Here is a 13,816-nt window from a genome sequence, read left to right on the forward strand (position 1 = left end):
ACGGAGTCCCGTTATATTGTGTATTTCCTGCTGTAACTGTTTGCATTAGATCCGTCGCTGCTAGTGGATGTGGAGGTTGTGATTTTATCACTTCAAAGACCAAAACCACGGTGGCGAAGCCTCGTCTCGCCGACCGAGTTTCGGGGTGATAAGAGAGCAATACTCGCATCTCACCGCAGTGATAAAGATGTGTTTTGTTTTGGGGATTATTTTTATTTTGTTTGGTTTTATTCTCTTTAAATCGGCTCTGTGAGTGAGATCTAGAACCGCAACTATCACCGTACAAGCGTGACCGGTCGGTTCAGAATCCGACCGCAGAGTTTACAAGTGATCAGCTGTTCCTCACATTCTCACTGCAGCGCTGAGCACCGCGCTCAGAGCTCTCTCTCTCTCTCTCTCTCCCTCTCTTCCTACTAACCCGCAAACACATAGTTAGATTCACTGATTTTGGGTGAACCTCTCAGACACGTGGTCGCGTAATCTATTGTCCCAACCCACATTGTGCGCCGTCCCACGTGGTTACACGTAGCCACCTCTCAGCTATCTTGTCGCGGGTCAATAGACTCCGCCATCTTTGCTTGTAGGCTCACACGCCCCTTTTTAGGTTACGTACCATCACTGTTTGAGTAGGCCCCCCCCCTTTGTTTCCACACACACACACTCACACATGTACATATATCTATATACATATCCTTACCCCACTTTATTCATTTGACTTTAGGTATTAGACATATAATTGTATGATAGTGTTTGTTGATTTTGATATTACTTGATTTGATCATTTATTATTTTATTTAATAAACTCTGTTATATTTTAAAGAGCAGTCGTCTGTGATTACTTGTGCATATGTGTACTGGATGTAGTGGCCTGTGCTCGAACTTAAACCTTCACTTTCACTCTGAATGTGTAATAGTACTCAGACTATTGACATTATGAGTGAACGCTAATTATGAGACTTAGTTTTATTGTTTGGTTATTGGTCCCTGTTCGCAGGGTGGTGCCCCGTTATTATTAATAATCATTAATAATTGTTACTGACATTAATAATTCTATTGATATCAAGAATTTAGTTTCTTAGATGCTGATAACCAAACACGCTCCTCTACGTTCCCAACAAAATCATTCATATAAAATCTTACAAAAGAAGATACAAAAATATGGATATAGACATTCAATTGATTTTTTTAAACTTTTATTAAATTTACACTGGATCACAACAGAATTTTACAGCAAGAAATGAAAGGAACCGATGCACACAACAAAGAAAAATATTACAGTTTCTATTCAGTTGAAAAAATATCTTTATAGACTTCAACATCAAGTGATTGTCGGGGCATTTTCCAACTCTTGGCTCAGATATAAAATCAGTACTAAAGAAACTTTTTCGGTTTAAAAAGTTAACTCCTACATACAAACGTAGGAGTCAACTCCAAGTCCCAGATAGTATTGATGTAAGAAACAACCAATTGGAGAGTTTATAAGTTTACATTAAAAGGTTAAAATCTAAGTTGAGCTTTGTAGAGCTTGTTGTATAAATCTACAAATCCAATTCAGTTCCCTTTTAGATTAATTTTGGATGAATCCAGCAGCTGTGGTAAGTTCTGTCTCTTATTACAATAATTCAGAGTTCATTTGACACTTGTTTATCTTCTGGTAGGGAGCAGTTACAGCACTAAGAACAAATGCCATTCCTTATTTAGAAGGTGAATTACTTCATTAACTTCTCATAGTTTTGTTTTAGCCAGAGACGGTTACAAACTGAACTACTGCACTGGCCCAAGCACGTGCATTGTGAATAAGGAGTAGGAGTAGTTCATAATCAGTTTTAACCTAATGGCGGTTGGTGGGAACTATTGGCTGAGAGGTCAGAGAGAAAGTCAGCGACTCAATCCAAGAACATGACATGGATGTGGAACTCCTCACAGCTGTCAGTATATCTGTTGTCATGAATGTGAAAAAGATCAATGATGAACAGAATTAACAATTTCTTATTTTTGAAAATGCGTCATCATACTCTGACGGTCAACCCGACATGTTTTTTTTTTTTTTAAGACCTCTGAGTTCAAACAGAAGAATACGCTGAACAAAAAGAAGAACTCTGTCGTTGTTTGGTCTGGAACACTCATCTGAGGAGAGAAGAAGAGAAAGATGTATGTGTAGCCTACTGTAAGCTATGTATATTTCTCTTGTTGTGCTAACATCAGCACACTCGGATCTGCACGCCTGTAATTGAGACCTGCGTTTGTTTGTCAAAACGTGTTGCCACACCCGGACATCATACTATGGTGTTTTTATAACATTTACATGGCATACTATACTATGATATTTTATATCATTTTATGGCATTTACTGTTCATTTTTAAGACTATGAAATTTTGAAGGTATATTTTTTATGACATTTTTTGAAGACACACTATATTATGACATACTATTCATAACAATAATCAAAGTACAAAGAAAATATTTTTGCTTTACTGGTGTTTCCTTACTCTTGAATTCCTCTGCTGGTCTTAAGGCCCAAACGCACTGAATGATGCGCCTCAATTGATGCATCTATGGCACGCTGCATGCATCAGATTCAAAATGCCAACACCACAGAACCAGCAGTATCAATTAAACTTCAATTAAAGTGTATTTAGGCACGTTTATGCACGAGTGCATGTATGATCTACGTTCTACGCATTCATGTGGATTGTGATGCTGGGAAAGTGTATCGTGTGATGCAGCGGCTTGGAGCCCAAATTATTGATATATGAAAAAAGTTGAACTAGTTAATGTGAAATCGGCATCACACAATACGCTGTATCATCCTGTTGGAGTTCTTGAGACCACAAAAACACTCCGTCCACTGCAGAAAGAAAGCTTTGGTTTGCTGCATCTTCATTTGACGCTTTAAAATTGAGATCGGCGCGCTGGCTTCAAAGCAGTTTGAAGGACGCGATAACGCTTTTGGGGAATGTTCGGCAGTTTAAAACGTGTGTACTTCAAAACGCACGCATCAGACGCTTTCAGTGCGTTTGGGTCTTTAGATCTGGTCTCGGTGGCGACTGATGAGCCCTCCTTGTGATTCTCCAGCTGCTCCTCCTGGAGGACAGAAACATTCAAAAAAACATTACAGACACACAATCATTGAAATATAAAAATCATGCTCTTTGAATGTTCATGTTTCCAGCTGTGTACAGACGATGATGTTTTTCAGACTCACTTACTGTAGATGTCCTTGTCCTCATGCATTCTGCTGGTCCTCTCCCAACACTTTGTGTCTTTTCTCTGAGAACCAACAAAGAAGACAAATGAGCTCCTTAAATGGGCTTTAACTCCAGCTTCAGGTATTTCTAAGAGCTAGACATCAGAAACAAAGATGTTCTCAGGATGGGTAGATCACACTGGATGGTGTCAGAATGTCCGTGTCTATCACAGACCATATCCTATAAGTCCATGTATTTTCAAGGGGTTCATAACAAAGCTTAATAGGCCACTGAATTTAAAAGATTTGGTACACTTTCATTAGTCAGCAAGAGGAAACAAAAATATCCTACCTCAGAGCTTTAGCGGGGAGAAGACGTTCTCTCAGTTGGTCTGTAGAACGTTCCTCTTCTTCCCAGATGAGGCCGCACACGTCTGCAAGAGAGTGACGAATAAAAGCATCTGAAAAGTGTGATTTTTTTTAGGAAACACTAAATTGCCTATTTTCGTAACATTGAGATCAGACATCTGCTGTTTCCAACTATGCCTCTCCTAGATACCGTGGTGGAATAATTCAATCAATCAGCCATTAATCTATGAATAATTAGCCATGAAATATGTTGTAGAAGATCTTATTGGAGAGGAGTGGATGTGACTTTGTTTTGATTGTTCTGATTTTTAGTCTTTGCAGTGTTTTCCCATTAATTGACTAGACGGTGGCGGCTCGCCAATGTTCATTTTGTCTGAACAGTTTCATAATAAATATTTGTACACTTCTCAACGGGTGGGCTGGCCGGCTCTGTCTGGGCAGCAGCGAGTAGTGACCGTCTCTTGGCTCGGGAAGTGAAAGTGTTTATCTTTTCATTATAACACCTCTTACACACTGCTTACACGCTCTCCCGTGGTTTCTGTGCAGATATCATGTGAATCTCAGTGACTTTGCCGTCTGTGATCACAAGGCCGTGCTTTTCCAGGTTCCACTCCTCTCTCCTGATCACAACCTCCCCCCCCCCCCCCCCTACGATGATTGGCTCCCGCCCCCTAAATACACTCTCTGGTCCTCACTTCTGCCATGCTTTTTTTACTGAGTCGTGCACAACTTTTAATACCAATGAACAACTCGGCCTCTCCGTAGAGGAGCTTGTCAGTATACGTTTAAACATTTTAGATTCCATAGCTCCATTCAGATGTAAGAAGTTGCATTCCCACTTGGTTTTTATAAGATGTATTTCAGACGGTTGGTCCAGACATTTTAGCCATTATTAACTGCTCTCTGTCCCCTCTAACTTTAAACATGCTACTGTTTAAAGATCCCTTGGTTTGATGTAATTTCAGACCCGTCTCCAAGCAGCCATTTTTATCAACGTTTTTTAGAAAACACTGTTTGGTTTCTTTCATGAATAACATTGAAATCTTTGGTAAATTCAGGCTCTTCACTGACTTTTGATGCTCAGGCGACCGAAGGGGTTTATATTAGGTCCCCTGCTGTTCACCGTTTTCCAAGTTACCCCTCAGAACACATCATACGGCAACAAAACACTGACTTCCATCGCTACGCAGATGATACTCAGTTGTACATCCCGATTAAGCCTGGCTCCAGCACTGTTTCGTGTATCATGTCCCGCTTTGCAGACATTAGTAATTGGATGTCCAAAAATGTCCTGCAACTAAATGACTCCAAATGAAGTAGTTATAATTACCCCTGCTGACCACAGCACTAGCTGCATTAATGATCTCTCCTCAAGTCTGGGCGCCTCATCAAATAATGTTCGGCATGAAGCCCGCAAACCTAGCTCTTATTTTTGACTCGGAATAGATTTTTGACGCTCAGGTGACCAAACTTAATTAATTAAGACAGCTTAGCAAAACCAAGTGCGATTTTGTTTTAGAAAAGACTGTTTCCACTCAATTGATTTATTTTATGAATAACAACGAAACCTTTGACAAATGCAGGCTTTTGGCTCTCTTCACAGCACTGAGACTGCTCTGGTCGCGGTCTCAGCCGACACAGGCGTGTATTCCATTTGAATTCTTCTGGACCTCAGCTCGGCCTTTGACACAGAGGACCACAATGTCTTAACCAGCCGTCTGAAGAACTATGTTGGCATCAGGGTGATGTGGCACTGGATTTGGTCGATGTCTAATCTGTCGAACGGCTCCTTTTTCGGAATGCTTGGAGATGCCTCCTCTTCATCTGCTCCTCTCTTCTGCGGTGTCCCCCGGGGGTCTATTAGGTCCCCTCCTGTTTACATATACACATTACCACTCAGGGCACATCAAACGGCAACAAAATACTGACTTCCATCGCTACGCAGATGATACTCAGTTGTACATCCCGATTAAGCTTGGCTCCAGCACTGTTTCGTGTATCATGTCCTGCGTTGACGACATTAGAAATTGGATGTCCAAAAATGTCCTGGAACGAAATAACGCCAAATGAAGTTGATATAATTATCCCTGCTGGCCCGAACATTAGCTGTATTAATGATCTTTCCTCAAGTCTGGGCGCCTTATCAAATAATGTTCGGCATGAAGCCCGCAACCAGATCTTATTTTTGAGTCTGAATTTACTTTTGATGCTCAGCTGACCAAAGATGTGCAGATCTGCTTTGCTCAATGGAGACAGCTTAGCAAAACCAGGTCCTTCCTTTCACGTATACAGACCTGGAGACAGTCATTTTAAATGGGTTACAGACCAAATGGAGGTTAGTCAGCCATTGTAGAAACTATCAATATATATTCACAATTCTTTGAATCACCGAGTACACTGCTATGCCATTGCTAGAATATTTTTCCGCCTCCTAAATTAAGAGTTTCCGCTCAACAAGAGCAACGTTCCAAGCGGTCGGTAATGCGAGACGATGACAGAAAAGAGGCGCATTACGCACTTTAAATGAAAACTGTGGCGAAACCAAGAAAATGCTGAACATGTTATACACGTGGAGATTGATTACCTTAATAAACCATATATAAGCAAGAGAAAATAGATCAACAGAATCATGCATGAAGTCTGTGCAGTACATTATCTCACAGCAGGTGAAACAACCGGCGAAGAGACGAACCATTAGCAACACACACACACACATTAGCCATTTAACTGCGAGCAGCGTTGTTATTTAAACTAATGTGTTTCATAAACTCCACAATCTTACATTAATTTTACAGGCTCATCCACAAGTGCTTTTCTCTGACATTAACGGGAGGAAAACTATAACAAAACCAACATAAAACGCCTTTTTCCTTCTCACAATAATCTGCCATTTCTGCCATGCATCATTCTGGTGAATCTGTCCGCTGGATCGTTGCACAATGACCGTGCTTTATATCTCAAACTGCTTTATGTTTAACCAAAATGACCAGGACGTATCTGCAGAACTATAGCTACCATGTACAAGAACACCCGGTGTGGAAGATTTGCTAGCGTTGGAATTAACTGGTGACACACCGTACGCATACGTGAGGCTGATGTGTCGTGGGCGCGGCCATTGATGACCAATTATACAAGAAATACCAGAAAACTGTCTTATCTTTGTATCATATATCATTATTAATCTGAGGTCAAGTCAACGTTAATAATGATATAACGTTAATAATGATATAACGTTATGTCTCAACAGGATTTGGAAAAACTTGTCCATGCATTCATCTTCAGCAGACTGGACTACTGTAACGGTGTGTTTACAGGTCTCTGTAAAAAGTCTGTCAGAACGCTGCAGCTCGAGTCCTCACTAAGACCAGGAGGGTGGATCACATCACTCCAGTTCTGAGGTCTTTGCACTGGCTTCCTGTCCAACAAAGAATTGACTTTAAAATCCTGCTGTTGGTTTATAAAGCACTGAATGGTTTAAGGCCAAAATACATCTCTGATCTGCTGCTACCTCATGAACCATCCTGACCCCTTAGGTCGTCTGGGACCGGTCTGCTTTCTGTTCCCAGAGTCAGAACTAAACATGGAGAAGCAGCGTTCAGTTGTTCTGCTCCACATATCTGGAACAAAGTCCCAGAAAGCTGCAGGTCTGCTGAGACCCTCAGCTCCTTTAAATCAAGATTGAAGACTTTTCTGTTTGCTGCTTAATTGAACCAGATTCAAGGATATTAATCAGTTTCCTGCACTGTATTTTATTGCTTACACTGTTTTTTAGTGTTTTAATGAATGTTCTTAATTGTTTTTAAATCTCCTTTTCTTTTGCCTTCTGTTTTGATGCTTTTAATGGTTTTATGTGAAGCACTTTGAATTGCCTTGTTGTTGAAATGTGCTCTACAAATAAACTTGCCTTGCAAATATATGATACAAATATAAGACTGACAACAATAACTATTTGTAAATGTATTTATGCTTTTGAAGGTTTATTGAATCGCACTAGATTCCTTTGGGGGGGAAAAAACTATTGGCTTTCTCCTTTGGATTTTGGATTATTGTAGCAAATAAACTCTGTGGCAAACAAACGTTTAATACATTTAAAAGTTTAGTTCAGCAAGTAAATCTTCACAAAGTATCACTACTTTCGAGTCTTTAGAAACGCAAAGTTTCCCAATTCAAACTCCAGTCAATCGTAAAAAACAACAACTTCTTACTGAATATGTACAACGTGTTGACAGTTTACTCACCTGGGAACCACGCGCGTAGACCACCACCTGCGGGTTAAACAGTATCACAGCATGCGGACTCTCCCCCCCAGGGCTCCGGGGCGCTCCTGCCTCTCTCACACACCTTGTACTCCAGCATGGAACCACACCGAGCCTTTATACAAACGAATGGATCAAGCAGTTTACGTCTTCTTTCATTACTTATGCATGTATCCGCGTTGAAAGGAGTTGTTGTTGTTGCCATTAGCCGTTAGCTGAAGCCTACCCACGGCTAGATGTTTCCCATGATGCATTGGGCGAAGTCAGTCGACGAATCACAGGCCGTGTTGCTGATCTCAGAGTAGAGTAGAAATGTATATTTCTCTCCCCTGAAGAACGAGTTCACTATTGTGTTATGTGTGATTTGAATACATATCTGAGATTTAATGTCCAAAATATATTTTTTTCTTGTATTTATACGTGACATCGCTATCGCATACATATTCTGATAGTCCAGTTTGTCCTGCGGAAACATGTATGTAAACAACACAACTGTGCATTACACTCATGCGTGGGACATAAATAAAGGTATGGTTGTTGCAATGCTGTTTGTTTTCTCATTCATTTTGTATTTATTCATCTTTTTATACTTATTATGCTTCTCAGTTAATAAATGGAGAGTATGGAAACAAGAACAACTTAAAAACGAAAAAGAATTTCAAAACTCGTGTCTGAAATTGTTAAAAGGTGGTTAAAGTATCTATTATAGCGGAGCTTGGAGTGTCAAGTTTAAACATTTTAGGGGGAGATGCATTTTTTTATATTGAGCTCCACGGGGTTTAGTGAAGTTACAATTTTCATTTCCAGAGTGTCTATTTGCACCCGGGGGAGAATACCTTAGCTACACAGCAGCTATTCGGCTTGAATATGCTACTTATTTTGCAAGCCAAAAGGCTTTCTGCCAAGATTTAGGAATAGTAGTAACAGCAGAAGAAGTAATAGTAAAACAACAAAGCGGGGGGACGACGACGACGACGATGACGACCGAAAGTCGCAGTTTGGTTAGGATTAGGTACAGGCAAGAAAACTAGTTAGGTTTAGTAAAAATATACACATAACCTACAGTAGGCTACATATTCAGTAATGCGTGCCTGGGTCGGGTGCAAATAGCAATGTTGGCTACAGACACCTGGCTGCCATCTGCCTTTTATTTTGGATATACCTCCAAAAGTACAACAGCGATAAAAAACGGTTTATTTTTGCTCACTGCCATTTGTCACTGTCACGGTCAGGTTTCAGGAAGTCTTTGTTATCCACATTAAATTGTTACATGACTGTGCGCTCCAATGGGTAAATAAAGTGTACTCCTGCATTTGTATGCCAGGAATCTGGACTCTTGTGCCATCTGCTGCTGAAAGAATGTGATGTGTCACAGGCTCCCGTCTGAACACGGGGCAGGATGAAGACATGGGTTTGGCAGAGGAACAGCTGACTGGCTGCTCCTGACACTGACACCTACTGAAATGGCTGCTTTGTAGGCAGAGAAGGTTCAATCGTCATACAGAATGCAAAGCAATTCTGAGGGAGGAAGAACCCAGAGTGTTGGTTGTGTACGACTTATAAAGACCTTGAGCATTGAATGGTTAACCACTGAATAGTCCACTGATTGCATCCACATTCAGCCCCTTATCTAAGCTGACAATATCATGCCCCTGATTAAGACACACACACAATATCACTCAACGTGAGAGGACTCTCACTGACCATGTCTGACATTCATTCACCTTAAAACCAAAAGCGCCAAAACACTGAGTGGTGTGGTGTGATAGACAAGTCACAGTGGAATTTTGCCATCACACTATTGAAGAATATTAAAGACCCAGTCCCTGCTGCCTTGGTGTGAATGGAGAGGAAACAGGTGATAGCGGGGCACATGGAGGCAAACTAACGGCCATTCTCATGGGTTGTTTGGCTTTATCGTCACAATGTCACAGTTGTGTCTTTAATACCTGCAGAGACAAGCTGAAACAAAAAGTGGAGAGTTATGCTACTCAGTGCACCGTGACGTATAAAGAGACACAGAAGCCTCCGTTTCAATTTTTTGTTTTTATTCCGGACACACTCGCCAATCTCCGACTGAGTGTCGCACTGGTATCACCTTTCTAATTATAACCCTGAGCCTGGATTCTCCAAGAATGGAAGTTCAGCCAGGCCCATCTGTGGCCTAAAATTAGCCCCCATACCCCCCAGAAAGGAGCTCTGGTCCCCTCTGTCTGTTAACACATACGCACGCACACCCACACGCACACGCACACGCACACCCACACACACACACACACACACACACACACACACACACACACACACGCACGCACGCACCATACTGCGCTTTTCACAACTCCTGTGGAAGCGTCACACACTCCTTGGAGGACTTTTCTTTCCTTCTTTCTTCCACGTGATTTATTATGGACTTTTGAAAGTTTTTAACTTCTCTTCTAATGTCTTCGGGGAAAAAGACACCATCATACAACTAGCTGAGGTAAGTGTCTTGTTACAGTAATGTTGCTGCTGTTCATGTGGACCTCCAGTGGAAACCATTCTTTCTTATGTCTATGAGTATGAAATGCACTCACGCATGGCTTTGATTTAAGTTGCATTGCTGTGATTTGTCTTCTGTGAAGTAACTGTGTCGAGTGAAGAAACTGCGCTGTCTCATGGCAGTACTGAAGGGTCACGGCAAGAAGTCATTATTTTTTCTTTCATGTAGGACTTCGTTATGTTGAAAGAAGAATCGTGCCCAACAAAAATAACCCAAGATGTCAGCTGTGCATATGTGTTTGGATGCATTACCATCTCTCTCTGACATGCAGATGGAAGGGCTTTGACTCGCAGCAGCCTGGGGTTACATCATGGTTCTGGGCCAAGCTGTCAACATGAGTTTGATGGACATTTCGAAGATCTTCTCCCTGCTGCAGCCGAAGGAGGAGGATGAGGACAACGAGCAGTGCCAGGCCTTGATCAACGCCGTGAGCAGCGACAACGTGACTCTGCTCTCCGAGCTTCTGCCTCAGGAGAGTTACAGGAGGTCTATCAATGCTCGAAGCGGGTGGGGGGTCCCAGTCACCCCCTTGCGCAGTGCTGCTGCTCTGGGACACCTGAGGTGCTTGGAGTTGTTGTTGGAGCACGGTGCAGAGGTGAGACACGGAGAGAGTGTTTAGTTGTACAGCTTGCAGATGAGGATGGTGAGATGGATCTTTGATAGTGGGGGGGGGGACCACACTAACTGGACCACATGGAACACATTTCTGAAAATATTTTAACATATATGTAACATTTCAAAGATCTGAAATGTTACATATGTCACATTGGATGTTTACGTATCGATGTTTTCCTCATTTGAAAATCAATCAACTTGGACCTTTTTTGCTTGGTAACAAAGATATGCCTTTGCATTTGCATTTCCACAACACATATCAAAATTATAACTTTTATGGTTAGATTGAATCAAAAAATCACTTCAAAAATGTCTTCTCCTTGGATGATCTTCAGGGCATCCTGAACACTGTATCGTAAAGAAATAATTAAATTACTTTGAAATAGGACCAAAATAGGATAGTTAAATATTGTTTGTTTGTGTTTTATTTACTGATATGTACATTTTTCTTTCATAACTTCATAATTCTTTCATATTTCATTTGACTAATAATTGTATACATTTTACATTTATTTTGAACATATTTTAATCAAGAATAACTGAATCGGCTAAATCAATTGAGCAGCTCATTTTTCTTATTGTGACAAACGTCACATTTGTTTTTCTGAGACAATTATAAATTTAAAAGCCCGATGTGACATATCTGTCACAACGATATTTTCATAACTTTTTAGACATAGCTTAGTTTGATAAATATGGTCAGAACAGTTTAGATGTAATGTAGGACATGTTATCAAAGCATTACAATTGTTAAATGTGTTGAAACTTACCGTTAGCAACAAAAACAAGCTTTTTGAAATCAGCTAGTTCTGCCAAATGTGCTGACCAGCCAGGCGGCCATTTTGGAAGTGATGTCATTGGTACACACATTACACTGTCACATGACCTCACCAGGATGGTCCGTATGTGTCACTCAGGGACAGAAGCAGCAGGCAGCTGTTTTTCCGCAAAATTAAGGCTCCAATAAACCTATTATTTACTACCTGACCAGTGCAAAACAACAAATAGCCAATGTCAGGGATTAGAGAGGGATATAGTGGATCATTTAGCTGCTAATAAGCAGGATATTTCCCTCATGAGTTGGTGGAGCTCGAAACAGTGTTAAAAGCAGAGTGAATATTGGATTTCAAGTCATTAGATAAATAAATAAATACAAATTGAGAGGCGAGAATACGTCAATTCTGTGTAAAATAATGCAGCTGTAATGATGCATATCGACGTTGTTGGATCACCAAATTTGTCAGGACCGCTTCCTGTGACAACATGTCGGTGCACTGCTGTGTTTTGAATCCAGGTCGATAGCCTGGACGTGAAGGCCCAGACGCCTCTGTTCACAGCTGTCAGTGGGAAACATCTGGACTGCGTGGTTGCCCTGCTGAAGGCCGGAGCCGATCCCAATGGCAGCCAGTACAACAACTGCTCCCCGGTGCTGACCGCAGCCCGCGAGGGCGACTTAGACGTGCTCCGGGAGCTGCTGCGCTTCGGAGCCGAGGTGGACGCCAAGACCAAGGTCCCCGAGTGGGCCTCCAGTGCCACGGCCTGCAGAGGGCCCCTGTACATCTCAGCTGTTTATGGACACCTGGACTGCTTCAAACTGCTCCTTCTCCACGGGGCCAACCCCAACTACAACTGCACGGACGAGACGTTGCTGGCCAGGATAAAGCAGCCAAAGACGGTCCTGGAGGTGTGTCTGCGTTACGGCTGCGGGGTGGAGTACATCCAGCTGCTCGTAGACTTTGGGGCAGACGTGTTTCTGCCCACACTCATCATTGACAAGACTACGAAGCAGAACGAAGCTCTGATTCTGCTGCTCAAAGAGAGAGGTGAGACACCGGTCATGGTTTGGTTCAGTGTGCAAAGTGTCAAAATGTTGATCCACCTTTGTTTTGTCTGTTCCTGCTCCAGTTTGTCCCAAAACACTGATGTCGCAGACTCGGCTAGCAATCCGAAGATACCTCCCCTTTGCCAACAAAGAGCCTGTCATCGACTGTTTGGACGTTCCTCTGATCCTGAGGAACTATCTGAAGCACGAAACCTCTGAACACATATGATGCTCACCGTAGCATCAGAATATAGGGCCAGTGACAATTGTTTTTTTATACCTCATTTCTGATGACTGGATAATTGATTTCTAGCTTTTCCGAGATGTAGAAAAGGTCCCTGTACTGTATAGTGAGTGCTATAAATCCTTGTTTTTGTTATTTATATATTAAGATTGAAATGTGTGCCTACTAAACAGATATATAACTTCTGATTAAATTATTATTCAGGCTCTACAAAGCTTATGGAAGTGTCTTCGTCAAACACAGAAAGATGAACATCCTAAAGGACTCCATGTTGGACACTCTGCCGTGTCCTTTTTGCAGTGTAACACCGTGGTTGACCACTAGAGACCACAGTAATACTGCTTATTGCCCTGGTCCAAATTTGGTAATGCCTCTTTGCATCACCTTTAGCTCTGTTCTCCTCTGAGGTAACGTTACACAATAAAATATGTATACATCCAGACACACATGCACACATCTTACCCCAATGTCCAACACCTTCCCTTAAAAAACACTCTTTCGACAGCTGTGGACTTCAAAACAGGAAGCGGAGAAGACATCTGCCCAAACGTCATCACAGCAGTTATTTGCAGGCTACAATTTGTGGTTATGAATGTTTCTTTTGTGAGTTGTGAAACGCCTCCTGATACCGTTATTATCTTATGTTCGCATGCCCTTGAATCTTTCCTCTGTCACACATCCAGGAGTTAAAATGCGTCAGCTGTTGGGAATGGTGGACCTGCAAACAGGAAACGATGTCACACAACAGGAAACCCAGCACAATGCTCCCACTCACACATTGAC

General features: G+C 41.7%; 1 protein-coding gene and 1 long non-coding RNA gene across 4 annotated transcripts; one reads left to right on the forward strand and one right to left on the reverse strand.

Annotated features, from left to right (window-relative positions):
* Nucleotides 1-1,180: 1,180 nt before the first annotated feature.
* On the reverse strand, nucleotides 1,181-13,814 carry LOC142962673 (uncharacterized). 3 transcript variants are annotated; one of them, XR_012957353.1, is made up of 8 exons: nucleotides 13,496-13,814; nucleotides 7,796-7,928; nucleotides 5,759-5,851; nucleotides 5,126-5,603; nucleotides 3,541-3,622; nucleotides 3,207-3,271; nucleotides 2,491-3,085; nucleotides 1,181-2,127 (listed from the first exon to the last, which is right to left on the reverse strand). It is a non-coding gene; the product is annotated as an uncharacterized LOC142962673 (long non-coding RNA). The 3 variants fall into 3 exon arrangements; XR_012957354.1 differs by lacking the exon at nucleotides 13,496-13,814 and having other exon boundaries at nucleotides 3,211-3,271; nucleotides 7,796-8,114; XR_012957352.1 differs by lacking the exon at nucleotides 13,496-13,814 and having other exon boundaries at nucleotides 7,796-8,114.
* On the forward strand, nucleotides 10,663-13,018 carry asb12a (ankyrin repeat and SOCS box-containing 12a). Its single transcript, XM_076103861.1, has 3 exons — nucleotides 10,663-10,947; nucleotides 12,262-12,790; nucleotides 12,873-13,018. Exons 1-3 carry the CDS (start codon nucleotides 10,663-10,665, stop codon nucleotides 13,016-13,018), a joined length of 960 nt encoding a protein of 319 aa, XP_075959976.1.
* Nucleotides 13,815-13,816: the final 2 nt, after the last annotated feature.

The sequence above is a fragment of the Anarhichas minor genome, unplaced genomic scaffold (genome assembly GCF_050575085.1).
Source record: "Anarhichas minor isolate MPS153535 unplaced genomic scaffold, ASM5057508v1 ptg000028l, whole genome shotgun sequence".
In the NCBI taxonomy this organism is placed as follows: domain Eukaryota; kingdom Metazoa; phylum Chordata; class Actinopteri; order Perciformes; family Anarhichadidae; genus Anarhichas; species Anarhichas minor.